General features: G+C 43.3%; 1 protein-coding gene across 2 annotated transcripts in view; it reads right to left on the bottom strand.

The window, feature by feature from the left end:
• Lasp (LIM and SH3 domain protein Lasp) overlaps positions 1-23,975 on the bottom strand; it is a 36,759-nt gene extending 12,784 nt beyond the window's left edge. For both annotated transcript variants that reach the window (XM_087346208.1, XM_087346209.1), the window contains exons 1-2: positions 23,730-23,975; positions 21,197-21,291 (exon numbers count right to left, since the gene is read on the bottom strand). In XM_087346208.1, the coding sequence (XP_087202334.1) occupies positions 21,197-21,291; positions 23,730-23,798 (164 nt within the window). In that variant the 5' untranslated portion in view covers positions 23,799-23,975. The remainder of the gene's footprint in view (positions 1-21,196; positions 21,292-23,729) is intronic.
• Between the last annotated feature and the right edge of the window lie 591 nt (positions 23,976-24,566).

Here is a 24,566-nt window from a genome sequence, read left to right as displayed (position 1 = left end):
TAGACGCAACCCTTTGAAGCTGAAACTAGCCTGAATAGTATTTAAGAATCCAGTCCGTACCACAAAGAAAACACTACACTTTACCATTACAAAGATCAGCTATTTCATGTTGTTTAAGGAAATAACAGCTGTTTTGGCCAACGACTAAATCAATAATATTTTTATTGTCTCTAAAATATAATTACCGTATGAGAAGTGGAATTTCACTGTATACTACTTCATACTCGAACGACGACTTCAATCGGAAATATCAAATTGTGAAACTGAATCCAACGTCAAAACTCGTCAGTGTGAACCACGCGTTCAGCATACGAGGTATACAATTTAGCGTCAAGAGAGCACATTGCTTACGGCAGCAAGAGTAGGTTAAAATAACCTGACAAATGAAAAACAGTATCAGAGAGGATAAATGGAAAGATACCACGCTCCAAGCTTTGCATTATGTAGTTGCTTACTATACACGATCTTTGAAGCAAACAGATGTAGGCCCACCGCAATGCGGTCGGGCCAAAACATCTGATCACTCCGCCGCGTTTTAAAATGACAATTTTTCGGAGGAAATTAAAATAATAACAAAGATGTCAGCAAAATATTGCCAATCCCCTGAACGATATTCAAACCCGGGACTTCTCGAAAATCCACTACACCGCGACGTTCCTTACCGTTCTTGATGAATCATCATACTGAGTAAACGCAAAGCTGTGCTTAATTAAAGTACCACGATGTATGATCCGAGGCGCAGCTCCGCGCGTTCCTAACATCGTTACATACGAGGGTAAGTGGCCAGAGCCACGTCCCGGCCGCCTTGTCTCATGAAAAAGTGCCCTCGACACGCAGAAACTACTCTTTCTTATTAAATTGTTTGCCGATATCGCCCGAAGACAGGAAGAGATGTCAAAAACATTCACCAAGGAAGTTCACGAACAGACGTGCATCAGCAATTAGTCGTCACCAAGTCTGGGCAGATATTACGGAGACCACCCAGTGTTTTATCCACCAGATATAAGGAACTCTGTGGGGGATGGAGTGTGAATCCTCTGTCTGAAGCCACCCCCTACATCGCTTTGCTGTTCTCCGGAACTGAATGCGACGAAGATGCAGACCGAAGGTTCGGAACTTCCGATTTGAAATGCACAATCCGACGGAGTGACAAGGCTGGAAACACAATGCCGCGTGGACCTGGCACTCGAAACGAACCCAGCGACAGACTCTACGTCCGTAACAAATTCCACGTGGACTGACCTAAGCCGAGAACCCGGACCTCCGCGGTGACTAACCGCCTGAGCTACACAGCACGGCCGTCCAGTCGCACCAAATGTTGGCGCGAATCCATGTGTGGCATCGGGCCTTCCACATTTCACGCGGAACAGTAAGAAGAAATTAAAGTAACTCGCAACAGCTCATTTGACTCTCAATTTTGGACAGCCTTTGAAAGTTCTGACGACAGAACGCGATGGACTACCCCCCCCCCCACTCAAGGACTCACCATTTCCTCCTTTAAAAACAAGAAAACCAAAGTTTCTCGTTAATACCAAATAAAAAAACAGAGTAATTTAATGTGAATTTTGTAGGAAGTTTTATTAGCTGTAATACAAATGTATAATCGTTGATTACAGTGAATACATTTATAACACACACTTAAACCGCTCCGTGGACTTGAGGGTACATATCAGCGTTTCGTAGAAAGACACTACCACCACCACCTTCAGAGCTGCAAGCCTCTTTCGAAAACTTGGTATCTACCCACAAGATCAACATCGACATTTCACCATTAATTTTCGGGCAAAAACTGTGCCAGATCACATTAAAATCCGTGAAATATGCGCCTGGCTCGCGGTAAAATGGACGCGAAACGGCCTTGTAAACCAAACACTCCTAACAGTTACTTTTTAATCGCACTCAGCTGTAGCCATGGTGACGCGTAAAGGAGTCACGATTTTCTCGCCATGTAAATTGCCCTATAATGAGATGATAATGTTGCGTCATATTGTGATGATTATAATTGTTTAATTCTAACCGTCTAATCACAATAAAATATTTTATTAAATATTAAAATATTATTACTACAATTAACATTTAATATTTAAAATATTTAAAATATATTAAAATGATGCTCTTTCTATCGAAATGTTCGATTTACAATTAGAGCATCATCTTTTTTCACGACATGTTTCGGTTTTCAATGAACCATCTTCAGGTGTAGAATCGATATAAATTCAAATGTAATATTCTAAATGCAATCCTTCATCAGATGTCCATTAAATATCGGAAAGTTATCTTCTTCTAGATCAATTGTACTTTGTTACCACATTCAATGTTGTTTCGTAAGTGTATGTATGCCCCATAATTGTAAGGTCATTCATTATTCATCACAGAGATCGGAGAAGGGCATTCCGTGTCGGCCATCGGCTCTGCCCCGAACCAGATGTTTCGTCGTTACCTTGGCGACTTATTTAACGACGCTGTCAGTAGCTCAGACCATACAGCGTCGAATGATTAATGAAGATACGGAAGGAAGCGGTGGGTGAGATGGGCGGGCCACGTAGCACGTACATCGATGATAAATTCGTACAAAAATTTGGTGGTAAACCCTCAGGGGGGGGGGGGGAACACCTGGAGGAAATATTATGATAAGTCTGCAAGACTGGGTTCATTAAAATTTCACGCCCTACATTGAACGAGATGGCTGACTGGGTTGTTATGAACGTTAGCAGATTCTGAACGAGCATTCCAACGATTAAACATCGCGACTGCAGAAGATTCCAACTGACTCTTAGTGCAAGCGACGTAAAGATATTTTTAACCCCAAAAAAAGGGCACGTCTTATCTGAACAAGATAGGGCAGGCACAATTCGTTATTATACCGGAGCAAACATGGTTTCCGCATGGGTTCGTTCAACCTTGGTATTATGAATGAATGCTGTTATTATAGCTGCACTGTACAGCTTCGTCTAAAAATCATGACACACACATGATAAATGATTTTCTTTTCCTTCTTACGATTTTGAATTTAACGCAATTATTTTCCATGGATGTCCTTACGAATATTCTTTACAACCACGTGCAGAGAAACACACTTTTACATCAAGTGTTCGAAAACAGCTGTTCTACAAGCTGATACAACTTTGCCGCCATTAACAGCGTTCGGGTTTAGGTCAATTAAGTTGAAATGAAGCTCTCAGGACGACCGAATGCAACGAAGTCTTCTCAGGAGATCAACCACGTGAAGACGGCGTTGTTAGGTAACGTTTCGGGGACATTCTCTGCTACCTTCATCTGATGCACACAACCAAGATGCTATTTAATAATTAGCTTCCTACCTCCAAGAAAACAAACGCGTCACCATTTATGAAAAAGTTCAGCCTTTAATGACGTCTGATTCTATTTGTTCTGAAACCAAAACATGTGGGCGACATGCAGATTTACTGAACGTCAAAGCAGGTGGTAAACATAGTTACCGGAGGGCGACGATACTTCGAAGAACCTCACTGGCTCGCCCGCGCCAACTTTCACCTTCCCCGACTGCTTCAGAGGGGCTTTTTCTGTGTCCTTTCATTCACGTCCTGGTGCTGTAACCCACTTCAAATGTAACCATGACGACAGCTCGGAGCGGAGTCCTAACCAAGTTATAACAGTCGCTCGAAAGCGGTCAAACGCTTTGCCGTCTTTCGTTCAACACGAAGGTTCGCGTTTATTGGACCCAATTTTGAGCCAGATGAATCCAATTTACACAGAAATCACCGCTGTGTAGGCATCTTCGCAAGTTCTCTCAGCCAGTGATGAAGTTTTTTTTTTTTAACTTTACTTTTGGCAGAGAAAAGGAGATGGAGAGACATCTGTAATTTATCTTTCCATCGCCCATGCTAAAAGCTAGCTATCCTGTACCCGACTCCTACTTCACAGCCCACTTGGTCTGGTATAGTTGTTAACGACATCGTCAGAGTTCGTATGCCAAATTTCCACAAATCTTAAAGAGACAAGACCGTTCCACCCTGGAAGTCATGTTCTTCGTCACGTTTCATTGTCAAATAAGAGAGAAAAAAAAACAGGATAAAGTCATGGAAACCACTTGGTCGCCTACGTATTTCAGGTCACAGAAGACGATTACTGTACCATACAGTGCTTGGCTTACAGCCAGGAGCCAACTTTCAGATACAAGTCAATCGTTCAACTCCACTGTTGCCAGCTTCGAGGAAACTTTCTCGATTATCCAGGAAACGTGAACAGTTAGGGGAAGGGAGGGGGGGAGGGAGGATAATTTAAAAATATCGTACAAACTCTTCCTTAATAATCTGTTGCAACATTTGTCATTCGTCGTTGCTAGTTGGAGAATGATGGGATGAAGATTATGGCGTGTCTCAGGGCTAAAACAGAGGTGGGAGTGGAAAACCAATGCCACAAAAGAATGGGCTCTTCTTCCAAAATAACCGATGATACGCTTCAAAGGTAGGTTATGCTCCCTGTTTCGCTGGAAGCCCGTTCTTCTTCAACGCGTTCCAAATCCCCATTCAGCGGGTTCGGTCGCTCAGTCCAGCGTCTCCCCCCCCCCCCCTTAAGGAATCCGATCGGCTCCGATCCAGACCGACGAACCGGATCGCGGAAGTGACCCACATTGTCCCCTGTTACTGTTATAGGGTAGGACCTTTGTCTCCGAGGAGCTGGGCAGCTAACGGGCTCTTCCCATCCCCTAGACCAGCGTTGTCCAACTGGCGGGCAGCAAAAATAGTTGTTAATTTGTTACTAGTTAGTACAAACACACTTAAGTTTCTTTATTCTTAATGATTTGACAAAAAAAACTTGTCGCAGGACCACTTCGTCCACCACGAATTACACATATACTGACCTGGGCGCCGGTCCTCATTTCTACACGACGTAATCAGAGACACGAGGAGGTCGCACATCCATCCGTGACACCCAAGACCACGGACATCGGTAAATAATTAGGTCTCAGAATCTGACAACACTGTTAAGCCGCTATGATCTCGTGTAAAGTCACGACATAGTCCCCCCTCATTTGTACCCCTCCTGCAGGGCACGGATGGATAACATCTTATTTGCAAATCATGGTAACTTGTGACGTCACGGATATTCATCCTAACGCGACTTTCATTGTAATACCCCCAAACCGCCACGTCTTTCCTGAAAGAGCGAGACACTTCGAAGGGTCTACACCCTCGACCGCTCCGTGGCTGGCCGCATAAACACGTGATTGTGGAAATTGGATTCGGAAGGATGCAGAATTCGATTATGACCCGGAACATCATTAACCAAATGACCTTATGTCACGGAACGAGCACATTTCGTATATTTCTTTCGTTCATTCCGCGCTCTGAAGGTCTTAAATCAAACATTCGTTTCAAATTCCTTTCAACAAAGTACAGAAACCCAAACATCGAGCAAAATCTGTTGTAAAGAACTTCGATTATTTTCTTATACGCAAAAAAGCACGAACTTGTCATGAATAGTCCGGATGAAATGACGTCATAAAAGTCAAGAGTTGAAGATCAAGCTCGTGTTCGGATCTAAAAATTAATTCAAACGAGACGTTATAATGATCGTAACAAAACCAAGCAATTTCGCCTTTATATTTAAAAAGAATTTCCAAAGGAAAGTCTCGTATATTACCATCAGTTCTTGAAGCAGAGGAGACAATCCTTTATCTTTACTGCACTAGATTGTCCTGTCATGTAACAGGTAACAGATAACAGACAAAATATTGCAAAAACTTTAATATCCAACAACACAGAATGAGACAGCCAGTCCAAGATAAAAGGTGTTTATTATGAGATCACAACAGGAAAGAATATCGGCGTAGAAGTTTACTTCGACTGATAAGAAAGATCTCTGAAACAGAGGCTCGTCTAAATGATATTTAAGAATTCAGTCCCTACCGCAAAGAAAACACCACACTTCACCATCGCAAATATCAGCTGGTTAATGTCGTGTGGAGAAATAATCGCTGTTTGTTCTGAGAACCACCGTGTAGTGTTGTGGAAATATGCTAATGTAGTATACATGATTCTGGACTTCATAATTTTCGGAATACGTGTCGAGAGAAATTGACATCCGCCATTGTGACATTACTTTCTAGCTTCAACAGGCACTGTCTTGAAATCCATTATCTCTTCGGCGTGCTGAATTCTAACGCCCAATCCTCACCTTTCACTTTCCGTTCCTATTTGCGACGCATTTAACCGTGCCTTTTTAATATTCCGCCCCTAAGAACAAAAAATACACGAGTGATTCCCTGAAAATTTAAACCTGTCAAAGTCTGAGAACCACATAAAAAATATATAGAGGTAAGGTGAGGCCGCGTGAGACTTGTGGTTCTCAAGGCGGTGAAGATGGATGTTAGGTTTCTCAGCTTTCTGGGTAATAATGCCACGTGGGCTTGTAGGTAATACCAAAAGTTTTGGAGAAACTTAGTCCTGAAGATGGAGACAGTAGGTTCGCCCGAAACGTCTCGTGTCTGCCTACAGATCGTATCGTATCGTATTTAGCCTCTGAAGCCGAGAGAGAGAGAGAGAAGAGAGAAAGTGGGGGGGGGAAGTAGCGATAGGCACTACTGTTATAAATGGGGGAGGGGTATAAAGTTAGTTGTGGGCTACGAAGGTTCCCAGGCAGCGCCCGCTCGTCCTTCTGGTATGAATAAGTTTAGTGAGGACAAGGGATTTAGGAGACAGGATGGGGTAAGAAATAGGGTAAGGGGGGAGTTGATTCGGGTCTTTGCGTTAATTTTGAATTTTGATATTGGCCTTGGGGGTGGCGTTAGGAATAATTTACGTTAATTTTTTTTTTTGGGGGGGGGGGCTACTATAGAGCGGAATTTTGATATTACTCTGAGAGGGCTGCATGGGAGGCATGCAGAGCAACGTGAAATTTGGGTACCAACTCAGCATTTGCTCTAGTACCGAGGAAAACCACGATCGTCTAAATAATATATAATAATTCAGTCCGTACCGCGAAGAAAACACCGCACGTCACCATTACAAATATTAACTACTTAACGCTGTTTAAAGCGAGAATCATACGCAACACGTAGAGACAAATGAAGAGCTGATATTGGTACGTAAGTTAGTATTTCGTCTGCGCAGGCTACCAAATGGAAGACGGGTTCTGGTTCAGTGGAACTTCTTCAAAAATTGAAAACACTAGCTAGAGCTCGTCCACCCAGGACGTGAAGAGAATCAGCTGTTGACCCAGGGTCACGATGATGACGTCACGGACAGTAATCTAACGCGGGGTCTCCGCCTCTGTACAAAACGCTTAGGCCCTCAAGATTGTTAAACACCTCGAGGCGATGTTTCTCAAGAATTTGGGGGCAGCTAAATTTTTCAGGTTATCCAAATTGGAAAGAACGGATGCATTCTTTTTGTGGCAAATGACACGACCACTAAATACTGTCATTGAAATGAAGATGTACTGAGCTGATTTAATACGAGTTCACTAAATGCACTTAATTAGAGGAGTCTGATATTCGAATCAGGACGCAGAGTAAAAAGGACGAACTTAGTCTTACGGAAGCTGAGACAACTCGAAACCTCACATTCGCCCTATTCTCTATGTTCGGTGTTATTTATTTATTTTTATTTAGTGTTCTGTCTGACGACAGGTCCATATGAACAGGATCCTTCCATCCTTTTCTCGGACTGGGACCTGTTCATATACGTTCTTGGCAGATGATCCAGAAGTGGTTTGCCATTGCCTTCTTCTGTGTGTGAATGGGATGCCACGGAGAAACGAGGGAAGCCCCCGGAGGAAAACTCCGTGTTGCCTAGACCACGGCCTTGCCCAACACAAGTTATAAATTCGGGCACCGCCGGGAATCGAACCCGAGACCCCCCAGGATTACAAGGCCAGCGTTCTAACCGCTAGACCGCCTCATCTTATTATTATTTAGTGTTCTGTCTGACGACAGGTCCATATGAACAGGATCCTTCCATCCTTTTCTCGGACTGGGACCTGTTCATATACGTTCTTGGCAGATGATCCAGAAGTGGTTTGCCATTGCCTTCTTCTGTGTGTGAATGGAGTAATTGTTGGGATGCCACGGAGGAAAACTCCGTGTTGCCTAGACCACGGCCTTGCCCGACACAAGTTATAAATTCGGGGCACCGCCGGGAATCGAACCCGAGACCCCCAGGATTACAAGGCCAGCGTTCTAACCGCTAGACCACCGTGGCGTTGTGTTCGGTGTAAGTGACTAAGAAAATAAATAAAAGAGCGTAAGATGGTAAAATCTTTGGATGCGTTATTCAGTTTATAAACAAACGTCGGTCCATGCCACATCCGAATGACTTCGGAAAACACTGCTCCACATTAAAAAGCATCCACCAGGTACCAACGACAGCCTTATTAGGACAGTGGGGCACATTATTATTTGTTGCGATCAGCATTTGTCTTCTGTTACACTGAGAAGAAAGCTGGGGCACGAATGTGTGACCTCATTTATAGGCTACGTATTGTACTCGTTTCTTTTCTCTTTTAATCGCCTTCCATCATGACTATTCAACCACGCCGATCACGATTAGAGAATGGCCGTGCACAAAGAGGTTACGAACTAATGAGGCAACTAAGCTACGCGTAAGCTGAAATGAGTCACATTTCCTTCCACATCTGAAATAGTTCCTGTCTGTTTAAGCAATCACTTCCAAATGACACGACGTTACATCAAAATACACATCAATAAATCCCGGACCTAAAATCACGCGTACGAAACACGAAATGTCACAGAAATCTGTTGGTAAGTGGGGAACATCACTGCTCTTCGCATTCCAAAGCAAGAATTTTCAATATGGCTGCCATCCAGAGTTTCCAACTCCCAATCACGACAAACAATTCCACGGAGCAGCTTTATTATCGAGAAGCTAACAGTCTCACAGTTGGCCAAATTTCATGGACTTATGGAACCCTTGGGTCCACTACTGTGTTCAAAAGGGCCAGCTATTGGGTCCCACCCTGGATCAGACAAACCCAGTCCACGCCCCAGTTTATTCAACCATCAGAGTCCTCCCAATTGCGCACAAGACTTAAGAGTGGGGCCTAATTACAAATAGCACTAATACATGTTTCAAAACGCTTACATCGCAAAAAGAATAATACAAAGATCCACGAATACAAAATGAAGTTACGGGTTGTTGGAGCTGAGGCGTGGTATCAGCAAAACGAGCGCTGGTCGTCTTTCGTACCTTCTCTGCAACGTATAATATTATATTTCCGCCCGTATGCAAATCTGTAGAACAGACACGTCACCACAGATGTTGACGCCAACTCACGCCTTGTTTCCGTCCAACGAAGGCATGAATAAAATTCGCCAAAGAATGACAACGCTGATTACATTAAAAACATTTTGAACAGTCGACTGGGCGACCGGGGTTCGATCCCCTACGGGGGCAGAGGATTTTTTTTCCTCTAGCCTCTGGGGCCCACCCAGCCTCCTCTACAATGGGTACCGGGGTCCTTTCCCGGGGGTAAAGCCGGCCGGGGCGTGATCCTGACCACTCACCCCCCATCTAGTGCCGAGGTCAAGGAAGAGAGGAGCTATACCTCCACTCCCCTCAAGCGCCTACATGGCGTATAGTGGGACAAACTTTACTTTGACGTTTTAATTAACTTAAAAATGCGTTTATTTACGAGATCTCAGCGTCTTCAGGACATTGCAACAACCACAAAAAAAAATCATCTCGCTGTTTAGGGCGACGTTCAGGATGTGAGCTGCATGCCCATCCCATGACGTAGCGCATTTGCAGATCCACTTACACACAACAGAGCCAGAAATTCAGTTCGTCTGAACATGGAAGTTGGCGGCTTCCTGTCCATAAGCGCTGCCTCATTAATTCACAAAAATCGTGAAAGGGAATTCCATCAACGTGACTGGAAATTTTAAAAATAAGGAAAACAGATGACGTTACTGATACTGGCCTGTGTCCGCGACAAATTTATCACGACATTAGACAGCATTCTATGAAGTAATTACAAATATTCAATGGGGGAAACAACGCAAACAGTAATTACTGCGTTCCCTTAGCAACGCTTACTCGACGGAAAACCGAAATTCGATTCCGAGCGGGGAGAGAAATAATTCCTCGAAAATGAGGTTCACCAACGTTTCAGACGTCCTTGCTACCTCCTTCATCAGGACGATGACTCTGTTAATACAGTACTATAAGGCGCTACAACCCAGAAGAGAGCCATCTTCGTACTCAAACCCTAATTAATTTCTCTCAGTAGCTTTTCAGAAGCCACGGTGGTCTAGCGGTTAGAACGCTGGCCTTGTAATCCTGGAGGTCTCGGGTTCGATTCCCGGCGGTGCCCGAATTTATAACTTGTGTTGGGCAAGGCCGTGGTCTAGGCAACACGGAGTTTTCCTCCGTGGCATCCCAACAATTACTCCATTCACACACAGAAGAAGGCAATGGCAAACCACTTCTGGATCATCTGCCAAGAACGTATATGAACAGGTCCCAGTCCGAGAAGAGAAAAGGATGGAAGGATCCTGTTCATATGGACCTGTCGTCAGACAGAACACTAAATAATAATAAGATGAGGTGGTCTAGCGGTTAGAACGCTGGCCTTGTAATCCTGGAGGTCTCGGGTTCGATTCCCGGCGGTGCCCGAATTTATAACTTGTGTTGGGCAAGGCCGTGGTCTAGGCAACACGGAGTTTTCCTCCGTGGCATCCCAACAATTACTCCATTCACACACAGAAGAAGGCAATGGCAAACCACTTCTGGATCATCTGCCAAGAACGTATATGAACAGGTCCCAGTCCGAGAAAAGGATGGAAGGATCCTGTTCATATGGACCTGTCGTCAGACAGAACACTAAATAATAATAAGATGAGGTGGTCTAGCGGTTAGAACGCTGGCCTTGTAATCCTGGGGTCTCGGGTTCGATTCCTGGCGGTGCTCGAATTTATAACTTGTGTTGGGCAAGGCCGTGGTCTAGGCAACACGGAGTTTTCCTCCGGGGGCTTCCCCGGTTTCTCCGTGGCATCCCATTCACACACAGAAGAAGGCAATGGCAAACCTCTTCTGGATCATCTGCCAAGAACGTATATGAACAGGTCCCAGCCCGAGAAAAGGATGGAAGGATCCTGTTCATATGGACCTGTCCTCAGACAGAACACTAAATAATAATAAGATGAGGTGGTCTAGCGGTTAGAACGCTGACCTTGTAATCCTGGGGTCTCGGGTTCGATTCGTGGCGGTGCTCGAATTTATAACTTGTGTTGGGCAAGGCCGTGGTCTAGGCAACACGGAGTTTTCCTCCGTGGCATCCCAACAATTACTCCATTCACACACAGAAGAAGGCAATGGCAAACCACTTCTGGATCATCTGCCAAGAACGTATATGAACAGGTCCCAGTCCGAGAAGAGAAAAGGATGGAAGGATCCTGTTCATATGGACCTGTCGTCAGACAGAACACTAAATAATAATAAGATGAGGTGGTCTAGCGGTTAGAACGCTGGCCTTGTAATCCTGGGGTCTCGGGTTCGATTCCTGGCGGTGCTCGAATTTATAACTTGTGTTGGGCAAGGCCGTGGTCTAGGCAACACGGAGTTTTCCTCCGGGGGCTTCCCCGGTTTCTCCGTGGCATCCCATTCACACACAGAAGAAGGCAATGGCAAACCTCTTCTGGATCATCTGCCAAGAACGTACATGAACAGGTCCCAGTCCGAGAAAAGGATGGAAGGATCCTGTTCATATGGACCTGTCGTCACACAGAACACTAAATAATAATAAGATGAGGTGGTCTAGCGGTTAGAACGCTGGCCTTGTAATCCTGGGGTCTCGGGTTCGATTCCTGGCGGTGCTCGAATTTATAACTTGTGTTGGGCAAGGCCGTGGTCTAGGCAACACGGAGTTTTCCTCCGGGGGCTTCCCCGGTTTCTCCGTGGCATCCCATTCACACACAGAAGAAGGCAATGGCAAACCTCTTCTGGATCATCTGCCAAGAACGTATATGAACAGGTCCCAGTCCGAGAAAAGGATGGAAGGATCCTGTTCATATGGACCTGTCGTCAGACAGAATACTAAATAATAATAAGATGAGGTGGTCTAGCGGTTAGAACGCTGGCCTTGTAATCCTGGGGTCTCGGGTTCGATTCCTGGCGGTGCTCGAATTTATAACTTGTGTTGGGCAAGGCCGTGGTCTAGGCAACACGGAGTTTTCCTCCGTGGCATCCCAACAATTACTCCATTCACACACAGAAGAAGGCAATGGCAAACCACTTCTGGATCATCTGCCAAGAACGTATATGAACAGGTCCCAGTCCGAGAAAAGGATGGAAGGATCCTGTTCATATGGACCTGTCCTCAGACAGAACAGTAAATAATAATAAGATGAGGTGGTCTAGCGGTTAGAACGCTGGCCTTCTAATCCTGGGGTCTCGGGTTCGATTCCTGGCGGTGCCCGAATTTATAACTTGTGTTGGGCAAGGCCGTGGTCTAGGCAACACGGAGTTTTCCTCCGTGGCATCCCAACAATTACTCCATTCACACACAGAAGAAGGCAATGGCAAACCACTTCTGGATCATCTGCCAAGAACATATATATGAACAGGTCCCAGTCCGAGAAAAGGATGGAAGGATCCTGTTCATATGGACCTGTCGTCAGACAGAACACTAAATAATAATAAGATGAGGTGGTCTAGCGGTTAGAACGCTGGCCTTGTAATCCTGGGGTCTCGGGTTCGATTCCTGGCGGTGCTCGAATTTATAACTTGTGTTGGGCAAGGCCGTGGTCTAGGCAACACGGAGTTTTCCTCCGGGGGCTTCCCCGGTTTCTCCGTGGCATCCCATTCACACACAGAAGAAGGCAATGGCAAACCTCTTCTGGATCATCTGCCAAGAACGTATATGAACAGGTCCCAGTCCGAGAAAAGGATGGAAGGATCCTGTTCATATGGACCTGTCGTCAGACAGAACACTAAATAATAATAAGATGAGGTGGTCTAGCGGTTAGAACGCTGGCCTTGTAATCCTGGGGTCTCGGGTTCGATTCCTGGCGGTGCTCGAATTTATAACTTGTGTTGGGCAAGGCCGTGGTCTAGGCAACACGGAGTTTTCCTCCGTGGCATCCCAACAATTACTCCATTCACACACAGAAGAAGGCAATGGCAAACCACTTCTGGATCATCTGCCAAGAACGTATATGAACAGGTCCCAGTCCGAGAAAAGGATGGAAGGATCCTGTTCATATGGACCTGTCCTCAGACAGAACAGTAAATAATAATAAGATGAGGTGGTCTAGCGGTTAGAACGCTGGCCTTGTAATCCTGGGGTCTCGGGTTCGATTCCTGGCGGTGCCCGAATTTATAACTTGTGTTGGGCAAGGCCGTGGTCTAGGCAACACGGAGTTTTCCTCCGTGGCATCCCAACAATTACTCCATTCACACACAGAAGAAGGCAATGGCAAACCACTTCTGGATCATCTGCCAAGAACGTATATGAACAGGTCCCAGTCCGAGAAAAGGATGGAAGGATCCTGTTCATATGGACCTGTCGTCAGACAGAACACTAAATAATAATAAGATGAGGTGGTCTAGCGGTTAGAACGCTGGCCTTGTAATCCTGGGGTCTCGGGTTCGATTCCTGGCGGTGCTCGAATTTATAACTTGTGTTGGGCAAGGCCGTGGTCTAGGCAACACGGAGTTTTCCTCCGGGGGCTTCCCCGGTTTCTCCGTGGCATCCCATTCACACACAGAAGAAGGCAATGGCAAACCTCTTCTGGATCATCTGCCAAGAACGTATATGAACAGGTCCCAGTCCGAGAAAAGGATGGAAGGATCCTGTTCATATGGACCTGTCGTCAGACAGAACACTAAATAATAATAAGATGAGGTGGTCTAGCGGTTAGAACGCTGGCCTTGTAATCCTGGGGTCTCGGGTTCGATTCCTGGCGGTGCTCGAATTTATAACTTGTGTTGGGCAAGGCCGTGGTCTAGGCAACACGGAGTTTTCCTCCGTGGCATCCCAACAATTACTCCATTCACACACAGAAGAAGGCAATGGCAAACCACTTCTGGATCATCTGCCAAGAACGTATATGAACAGGTCCCAGTCCGAGAAAAGGATGGAAGGATCCTGTTCATATGGACCTGTCCTCAGACAGAACAGTAAATAATAATAAGATGAGGTGGTCTAGCGGTTAGAACGCTGGCCTTGTAATCCTGGGGTCTCGGGTTCGATTCCTGGCGGTGCCCGAATTTATAACTTGTGTTGGGCAAGGCCGTGGTCTAGGCAACACGGAGTTTTCCTCCGTGGCATCCCAACAATTACTCCATTCACACACAGAAGAAGGCAATGGCAAACCACTTCTGGATCATCTGCCAAAAACGTATATGAACAGGTCCCAGTCCGAGAAAAGGATGGAAGGATCCTGTTCATATGGACCTGTCCTCAGACAGAACACTAAAAAAAAAAAAAAAAAGTCGCTTTTCGTAGACCGTACCCAACCGTGGTTCTTCTCCGAGGTTAAAGTGACCGGAAAACACTTTTTATTTAAATACAAGGTGTTTAGTTTAAAGGACGGCGACTAACAGAACACGCTCAGTTAGTGTTACGTACTAATTTACTTAATGTACGACTAAGTAACACGTTGACAAACTACAGGAAACACACACACCGATATCACTTAATGATCCTGAAAGCAAGCATCACTTAATACAGCAACAAGATTAAATTGATTAGCTGTATTAAGGCAGACAATACAATTTATTGTGATGGACATCGCGCGAGGTTTATCTGACATGTCACGAGGGCGTTTCGAAAACTGATTGGCTGTCAACTCTCTAATGATTTTACTTCAGATCAGTGACGGACCAAAATAGCGATGTTACTTAATATTAGTGGCGATAAGTTTCGATCGAACCCAGGTCCTTCCGAATACTAGGCTAAAACATTAACTACTAGACAGAGGGGCGGTCTGGGAAATGTTTTCAAGTGTACTCAAAGTTACTGCTTTCATGATGAACAATGAACGTCAATTTCTACGACTTAAAACAGAATTAATAGTACAAGGTGGTCGTCGGTGTTCACCAGAAGAGATGAACAGCAGATGTGATGGACACCCCTGAGACAAATTACAAAGGAAGAGATTCCATTCGTAGCCCAAATAATTAAAAAACATGACAACCAAAAGATACAACGAGTAGAGCCAACTCACGAAAAGCGTATATCAAATATACGAGGTGCGATCGGAAAGTTTCCAGACTGTGTCAATAGAGGGCGAACCGGATGTAGTACGAGTTTCTGCCTTTAGGGGGTGCGGCCTACATTCATAGTGAATCAGTGTGCCAGCCGGCATCATCGAATTAGCATTTGTTTCTTAGTTACGGGCGTTTTGGTAGTGCATTACACCGACCCTCCTGCGATTTCGGAATGGCGTGTGCATCAAATTTTGCCAAAGACTCGCCAAAACGGCTACGGAAACCTATGAAATGCTAAAGCAAGCATTTGGGGAGTCCGCAATGGGTCGTGCACAAACTTTTGTGTGGCATTCACGTTTTAAAAATGGCCGAACCTCTGTCGATGAAGACGAGCGTTCTGGACGACCATCTTCGAGCACAACGCCCGAAAATGTTACGAAGATTCGGCAACCCATTCACGAAGATCGACATCGTACCATCAGCGACTTGTGCGACATTGTTGGGATAGGCTATGGGACCTGTCAGCTGATTCTAAAGGAAGAACTCCACATGCGACACATCGCAGCCAAGTTTGTGCCAAGGCTCCTGTCTGAGGACCAGAAGCAGAATCGACTTCTCGTTTGTCAGGAGCTCAAAGATCTTGCAAGAACCGACCCCACCTTCCTTGCTAAGCTCCGTGTGACTTCTTCCTCTTCCCAAAGATGAAAATTCAGCTAAAGGGAAGGAGATTTGAGACGATAGAAGAGATTCAGGCAGAATCGCAGATGGTGCTTGACAGGCTGACAAAGAAAGATTTCCAGGGATGCTTCCAGGCTTGGCAGCGGCGCTGGGATCGTTGTGTTCACTCCCAGGGGAACTACTTCGAGGGTGATGGATGAATTTAATACCTGAGATAAGTGTACGGGTTTTTATAGGCGCAGTCTTGAAACTTTCAGATCGCACCTCGTATATATCAATGAAAGGGCGACGTTACATCAAGCTGTAAGGTTTTTTTACAGCCCGCAAGGGAAAAAAACACAAAATTAAATTGATGAACATTGTCAAAAACGTAAGCAAATCTGAACATGTCATATTCCAATAAATTTAATATCCTGAACGTTGGCGTTAACATTAAGCTGATATGCAGTTATGAACTGGTGTCGCAATACAAAGATTAACACGCGTCATATGCCATCTGGAACATCAACAAAACCACACGCGTTCAACTCTGACTTGGCCTTTGTATGAATTGACTTCGTTTGAAACAAAAAGATTTCTCTGAAGTTAACCCAACTTACGAGAGCTGGCGAAAATACAGACGAGGTCAAAAGGTGCCGGTGGAAATTCTGCAAAACACCAAAAGACCAAGTATGGTAAAAAAAAAGACTGACTGTCCCCACCATCGAACCTGACTACACGGAGCTAAAACCCAGAAGACGGTCTTCATATCCGTCGCCGTAGAAACCTCAAATTTCTTCTGGAAAACAACGCCCCAGGCAGAATAGTCCATCTCCAGGCCGGGAGGAACGACCTTATATTCCATCCATCCATCATTTACGCACTTTATGCAAAGAACGCCACGTTTAAAAAACTCCAGATTTCTTCACAAGTTATCAGGCTTCTAAAAACCCGCCTTATTTATCAGAGAATAATCTGATCTTGCCGACTTGAAAACGCTTTGGGTCTCAGCAAGATAATGCATCTCTTACTTAACTCGAGTGGAACTCCAAAACATGTACATTTATGGTAAGTATAGTGACCTACATACGGTGGAGCAGTTATGTAACATAACAAGCAATCCTGGTATTCACTTTTAACATTGCTGCCAACAAAATTCTCCTTATTGCATTTCATTCGGGTAACTTCTTCGGATGTTCATTCCACCATTTAAACATCTGTTGTTCTCGCGGTCTTAGACCTGGGGCCTGATGATAGACTTTCCTTTTTTTGTGCTGGACTGAACCGACGTTTTCGAAAATGTTACAGCCATATTTGAATCGAGTTTCACCGAGGCGATACCCGAAGTACGAAGCCGGGTTAGCGTACACTCATCGCCGTGAGAACCTCAAATCTCTTTAGATGTATACTTAAACAGCGTTAAGTAGTTAATATTTGTAATGGTGAAGTATAGTGTTTTCTTCGCGGTACGGACTGAATTATTATATATTATTTATACGATCTTCGGCTGCAGAGAGTTAACCAGCTTATCTTTGTAATGGTGAAGTGCGGAGTTTTCTTCGCGGTACGGACTGAGTCCGACGGGATCCTAAACATCGCCAATCGCGGTCTGATGAACGAAGGTTGGCTGAAAGTGGAGGACTGCTGTCTACTCACAGAATTGCCTTCCATTGACGGATTATACGAAAATAAATGTTCTTGCTGCAGAACACATTAGTAATTCATCGGGATGACGTGTCCGAATGACAAAGACCCACACTACGTCACGACACATAAATACCTTGAACAAAACACCAACTTCACGGTAAAAAGACAACGCACACGATGAACAATTTAAATAGTGCAAGACTGGTCTTTACGTAACGAACATACTATAATCACTGATTTACTCTGAGGCTAACACGAAACTCAGACAATGTGGACAAAATACATACTTATTATTATAGCAAGTGGTTCATATAGTTACCACTGTGCTTCAAAGCGTCAAGCGGAGATCCTATCCACCAGTCCTTCCATCATGCAATACCAACTGCACTCTGTGACGAACTGATTTTTATCAAACTATTCTGACAAGAGTCGAAACACTAAGGGGGCGTGGGACTTCCGAAAAGTCAGCTGAATCACGTCCCAGATTCTTACCTCCCCCCCCCCCCCCAAAAAAATGATGCTCATAAGGCTAATATTCTCTTTGAGATGCAACCTTGTTTCGTCCTTGTTGCGTGATGCAACTGACTTAATGACGCTGGCATTTGTGATAATCCTATGTCCTGAATGACACATCGCAAAACTGGTCATTGCAGTGTAGGTCATGGAATGGCATTACGGATTTGCTCACAAGTTTCCACGTCAAGACTATATATATACAATGTTGAAACACAACACAAAAACAATTATCCCCAAGGAGCGGGAGTCCTTTCTTGAGAATCCCGAGCCAGATAAATCCAGTCAACCAACATCCTTGTTGAAATTTCATCCAACTTTGTGGTCTCATCGCTTCAGACTGTTCGACTAAAAAATTCTGTACGCATTTCTCATCTCTCCGTCGTCCCCTTTAATTATTTAACCCCGATATATTAAAATGTTAATGTAGATTATTTCCAGAGACTATGCCAACAGGATTTGAAAAGGGCGTATCACCGAAGAAAATCACCCGTTGCCTAAGTTAAGTTCTCGTTTACAGTTTTAAGACGGCTTCAGCCAACACGCAAGTGAAAAGAACGGAATTTAACTGGACACGAAATGAAAGAGAGGCAAGCAGGAACTCGGAACTTGTGCATCAAAGCATGAAGGCAGAGTCATCTCTCCTGGAACTACGCGGGCACATTGAAGCTAATGTCTGTTCATCTGTAGGTTCCAAGGTCGGGTTTCCCAGGACAACGAGGCCACATTACTCAGGGGACTACAAGAACCTTTGCTTAACTATTTCGACGGGCAGACTCAGTTCAAACGTGATCTAATACAAGCATTAATCAGCAACTTTTTCCTTCACTAAACTGGAGCAAGGACATCTTTTTGTCAGTACTGGGACTCCAGCCTCCTGTCCAATGGGTACCGGGGACTTTTATCCTCCACCCAGTACCAAGGTTAAGAATGCAATACAAGAAAATTGCAGAGAAGTATAACGTAGTATGTGAACAAAACACCATTTTCCATGCAAAAGAGTAGTATTCTTGGTTATAACTCTGCACAGCTGATAATCGAGATCGATTTCCTCCTTCTCACCATTCGGTGATTTAATATTATGATACAGATATTCCTAGTGCAGATAAAACTTTAGTAAGTAAGCTGAGAAGTTATTTCATGTGATGGTACCAGTGCATTGCCCTTCCGTTAAAATTCTGAGCCAACGTCCACATCAATTGTGGCACTAATGAAGGCTAATGTTCACTGCCATTGCCAGTTCCTACGCAATAACTCAAACACTAATTGCTAGACCTCCCATCTGATGATGTATGAAATCATTTGCCTGTTTTAGCTTCAAATGCCATTTACTGACTTCCTTCAAGACGAAGAAGCACTCGAAACATTTGTTACATTGCCGGCCATCACAGAATCTATTATAAAAATTTGTGATTCCTCGTTGTCGTCAATAAATTACGTCATCAACAATGCCGAGTATAAACAAACTCGGCATTGTTGTGGAACACGACAATGCCGAGTACAACACAACAATGCCGAGTTTAGTGTCTTACTCAAGATTTTAAAACGCAACCAACCCCCCCCCCCCCGAAGGGGTTCGTTTCTTTTTAAAAACATGACCAACCCCTCCGAGGAGCTCCGAAAGGAGCGTTCTGCCCTAGTATACTAAAAACTAAGAAACTCTTCTATTTATAAATTCATTACAGAGTTCTGAAGTTCTAGACGTCAAGAGATTTCAAAACTGTGGGCCATATTCAAAATAAAAAAAAATATGTGACACCACAAAATTTATGAGGTATCAAATCAAAACATTTTACATAAACACAACACTCGTTTCAATTTTTTTTTTAAAAAAAGTTTTTTTAATCTCACAGGTTCACATTATTGATCAAAGCGAGATTAACTGTACAAAGATAAGTTGGCCTACAACGGCAAACAATTCATACAGTTTCACATTAATCTGCCAATGAAAGTACACACCACGGCTCATATTGAACATGTACGCTTTTGATACAGCATCACAGAAACTCTGTTCCTTTGAAACAGAAGAACAAGAAACACAGACGAGTACAAACTAAAGATTTTGGAAAAAGTCAATTTTAATGTTGACGGCCATCTTCTGGGTTGTGACCCCGTGTGGTTACCAATATTTTGAAGGCACATACCATCTTTATTTTCAACTTCAAAACCACACAGCATCACGACCTTGAGTACCACCTCTGACATCTTCACTGCCAGGATAACCCCATATCTCACTTAATTTTAACACTCAAAATCCTAGTTTATGTAGCGAAAAAAAAATATGTGGCATATTTTCCTAGGATTAGGCTATACACGACGAAAAATGAGTAAACTGTCCCGTGGGTTAACCTATCAGGTAGGAATAAAGCACGCCACCAGACAAAATATTATGTTCTGCATGATGAACCAACAATCTGGGTTTTAAAATAGTTCATAGAAACAAAATTTTTAAAAGGACCTTGCTGCCTCCATCATCAGGGCAATGATGGAGGCAGCAAGGACCTATGAAATGTGAATCACACTCTCAAGTCAGGACAGAGGTTCTCAATCTTTTATACTTTGCGCTCCCCTTAAAACATTTCATAAATTTCACGCCCCCCCCCCTTCCAGAACACGTGTAAGCAAACAGATTTGACATAAAATTTAGCTATGAGTTTACAGCACCATAAGACAACTAAACTTCCTCAACCAAGCAAAGGATGTTAAAAATGTTTCGTTAAAGAAAGTTTTTCATACAAGCAACATCCCCCAGGGGAGAGCACCCCACACTTTGAAAACCTCTGAGTCAGGACAACGCGTGTCTGTTGAAGAGATTGGAGCCATATTTAAATTGACATTATACTTCAAACACAGAAGTAGAACAAAAATATTCAGAATTTTTGAAACCACTTTTATGTACACAGTGCAATGTGGTTTATTTTAAAATCTACTTTCAAGCGTAAACATTTCATGTACGTGCATGAAACTAACATATAATGGGAAGGACAAGCCTACCAGCCTACATATTTCATATTCCACTTGAATGAATTTCAATTAAATATAATTACGTACTTCATTCTAATCGTCGCTGCGTAAATTCTTCCCTATTCCGGATTTGTGTATCGGAATGCAGTATTCTACCACTGGCTCGGAAACGTTAAGCAGGAATCAAATTAATAACTGAACATTCAAAATTGCTTAAATTTAAAAAGTTCTGAACTTGTCAAAATTGCAAGTGATATACTCACGCCTCACAGTATGGCTGCTTGTTGAATCCTTTGTAATTCCGCATATTCAGGGTCATGTTACACACCTGACATTTGAAACACTGTTTGTGCCAGATCTGAAAAAACGTCATAATCACATGTCAAGTCCCGAGCTCAAAATCTAAGACACTCACAATGAGAGCATGGCCCCATTTTCGTCACTCAAGAAGACCTTGCGTACAATCAGTGTAAAAGTGAAATTCCTATATAAGAAAACGACGCTGGCTTTTACCAATAACAGGATTTCAATGCTTTGTCGTGTGGGTCGTACCTAAATTTTTATAGATATCTTTTTGCAAACAAAAAAATTCACACTAGCGACATCACTTTGCATACATTTGCTGTTAACAAAAATAATTAACAGTACAGGTATTACATGGAGTTAGCCGGGGTGGCTCGGTCAGCATCGTGACCCGCTACGGACTGGGGTTCAATCCCCGGAGGGGACAGAGGATTTTTCCTCTGGCTTCCGCAGCCAGACCGGCTCTGGGGGCTACCGAGCCTCCCATCAAATGGGTATCGAGGTCCATTCCCAAGGTAAAGCGCGGCCAGAACGTGACGCTAACCACTCACCCCCCACCCACTGACGAGGTTAAGTATGAGTATGAGCTATACCTCATCTCCCCCAACCATCTACATGGTGTATAGTGGGACAATTTTACTTTTTAATTGCAACCTGCAAACTCAGTGGCATGCAAAAACCCATCTGCCTGTTCCAACTATTGGTCTCTCACTGGGGGACATGAAACTACTTGTTCTGGTTCGGTGAAGCTCTGATCTTGTTGTTCTACCAACACTGACTGGTTTGAATATCTGAGCACTGCCTTCCAATAATTGTTTTCTCCTTGCTTCTCAAGCACGAATGCAAGGATATGTCCATCAACCAGCACAAATCTTAACTATACTACCTGTAAGTCAAGTTATCTGAAAAGAATCTTATGTATAAACATGTCAGCCACACTCTGCTAATCACAGCAACTCAGTTCACTGCACTCCAATTTGAGGTTATGGCTTGCACATGCATGCACAAACACATCCCTCATCCAGAAAAAACAAAGTTCGGTTCTCGTCGTTCACATATAATCTGAATTATGCAGTTAGAATATTCACCAGCTGTGCAACTGGGAGTAGAACACGACAACCAACAATATAACCACGCATCTGTATTCCATTTAAATATATTTTCAAATTATTTATTGCCTACTGCAAAATCCATTGTTCTGGGTCAATTTCTTCATGGGCTTATACAAGAATTTCCATGTCAAATTTCATGAATTCAAGAATTAACCAAACTACAAAAATAATGACCAAGCAATATTTCATTTAGGTCCTTGGACGTTGTGACAGCATATTGCAGACCAAAATCACTCATCACCCCTATGATGGAGGTAGCAAGGACCTCTGAAACGTAGGTAAACTTCAACCATACTACAAGTCAAAACAACACAGAAGACAGCCATCTTCAATACAGTCTGCTTTTGTGCTAGAAGGTGTTCAGATTTGGCATGGAGGTATAGCTCCACATGTATGAATTTCCTAAATATTGCATGTCCAAGTGACCCATCCAGTCTCCTGCTCAGCCGGATGGCCAAGAATGGTAAAATTAAAGTGCTTTGTTCCATCTTCATAGCAAAACTTGGTGTTCACATGGATATCGTTCAGGTGTTCCAGAAATTCTTGTAGCTTATCCTTCCTGTGCGACCACATCACAAACATGTCATCCACATACCTATACCACAAAATTGGCTTCTTTGTTGCCTAACTTATGGCTTCCTGTCCAATGTTCTCCATACAGACATTGGCCACGACCTGCAAGTTACTTTGCCAAGGCATACATGGGGGAGGCTAAGCAGCTGAATCTTTGACAGTCCATACAGATTAGACTAGGTGGGGCCTACGCATGAGGTATCAAATTCTTAGTGACATCTTCTGTGATGTTCAACTTCTTGAAGAGAGAACTTCTTCGTTTCTCTAGTTTGTTGGCTGGGTCCCTGTCAGCTTGGTATATACCAGCTGAGTACTGTTTTTACTTTGTTACAGTCCTTACTTAGCAGTACAACTGCTGAGTTGCCCCTATCTGAGGTAAGCATTACAATGTCCTTAACATTTTGTAGGGCTTGAAGTGCATCTCGTTCGGCTTTTGAAAAAGTATTCTTTTTCTGGAGTTGTGAGTGTATTGGGATTCGACTGGTTTTCTGTCACAAAGATAAGGACAAGCCGGTTTTCAACATTTAGCTCACTACAGGAGTATATTTAAGGAAACATTCCTCAAAACTGCATGCTCTTTACAGATAGTATCTCTAAGGCTACTTAAACAGAACCTTAAACCTTTGAACCCCTTAAGATCAAATAAAATGTAAAGCTTGGAAAGTACGTAACCTAACAATCTGTTAAACCAAATTTCACAGACATTAGCGAACACATAAACTGTAATATACACAACCACGAATATACAATGCGTAGCAATTAATTCACATATTTAAAAAGAAAATGGTCTGAAAGATAGAATTCTCACCTTGTCTAGGCATTTTAATTCCTCAATAGGATAAACTGTTTTTTCACACCTCGCACACTTTTTACTCATTTTTACACAATACAAAAATAATGTACGTAATTGAAATATTAGTTTTCGTATTACATCAAAAACCTCAGTACGTATCTTGCCGAATCGTCATTGAAATAATAATCACCAATACAGCCACTAACAACTATACAGCAACAGGGAAATTTACAAACTGTCGCTTCGAAATCTGAAAAGCCAGTGAGGAGGGGCAACACTACCACAATCATATTCAACTCTAAAATCATATATAAACACTTATTTTGCATTAAACAAATCCTTGTATTATAAATATATACGCGTATATTTAAAATAAGAATAATTCTAATATGTTTTAAAATCGGAACTTGAATCGCATCTTTAGAATCTGGTTCTTATTTTCACTGAAGGTCACGTAGGTTTTACACAAACGACAATTTCTGCGCCATCTATTGACAACAAGTCTACACTAATTGAAATAGAGGGAGTTGTTGTGAACCCATTGCTGCAGATACTCAGCCAACGAAACATCTAAAATTTAACTTCAAACCCCAAATAAAACAAAATGTATCTCCATTGCAAAGCTAACGCTGCTCCAGGCAATAATTGGTCTTAATTCAGGCCGAATATAAAAAATGCAGATCCTTTTCCACTACTAATGTAATACCCTTTTACTGCACAAAATATTCTTATAGATATTAGTAACATTATCACTGCGCTGAAAACATACATTAAACTAAACGGGGAAGGACAAAGATAGATCAAGCAAGACTATTTCAAGTCATACCTTAATGGCAGAAAATAGGAAAATGT

This window comes from Zootermopsis nevadensis, unplaced genomic scaffold (assembly GCF_977971745.1).
Source record: "Zootermopsis nevadensis isolate Lab colony 2312 unplaced genomic scaffold, Znev_1.0 Znev_ptg000010l, whole genome shotgun sequence".
Classification (NCBI taxonomy): domain Eukaryota; kingdom Metazoa; phylum Arthropoda; class Insecta; order Blattodea; family Termopsidae; genus Zootermopsis; species Zootermopsis nevadensis.
The sequence above is the reverse complement of the archived record's forward strand: the minus strand, read 5'-3'. Positions and strand labels throughout refer to the sequence as shown.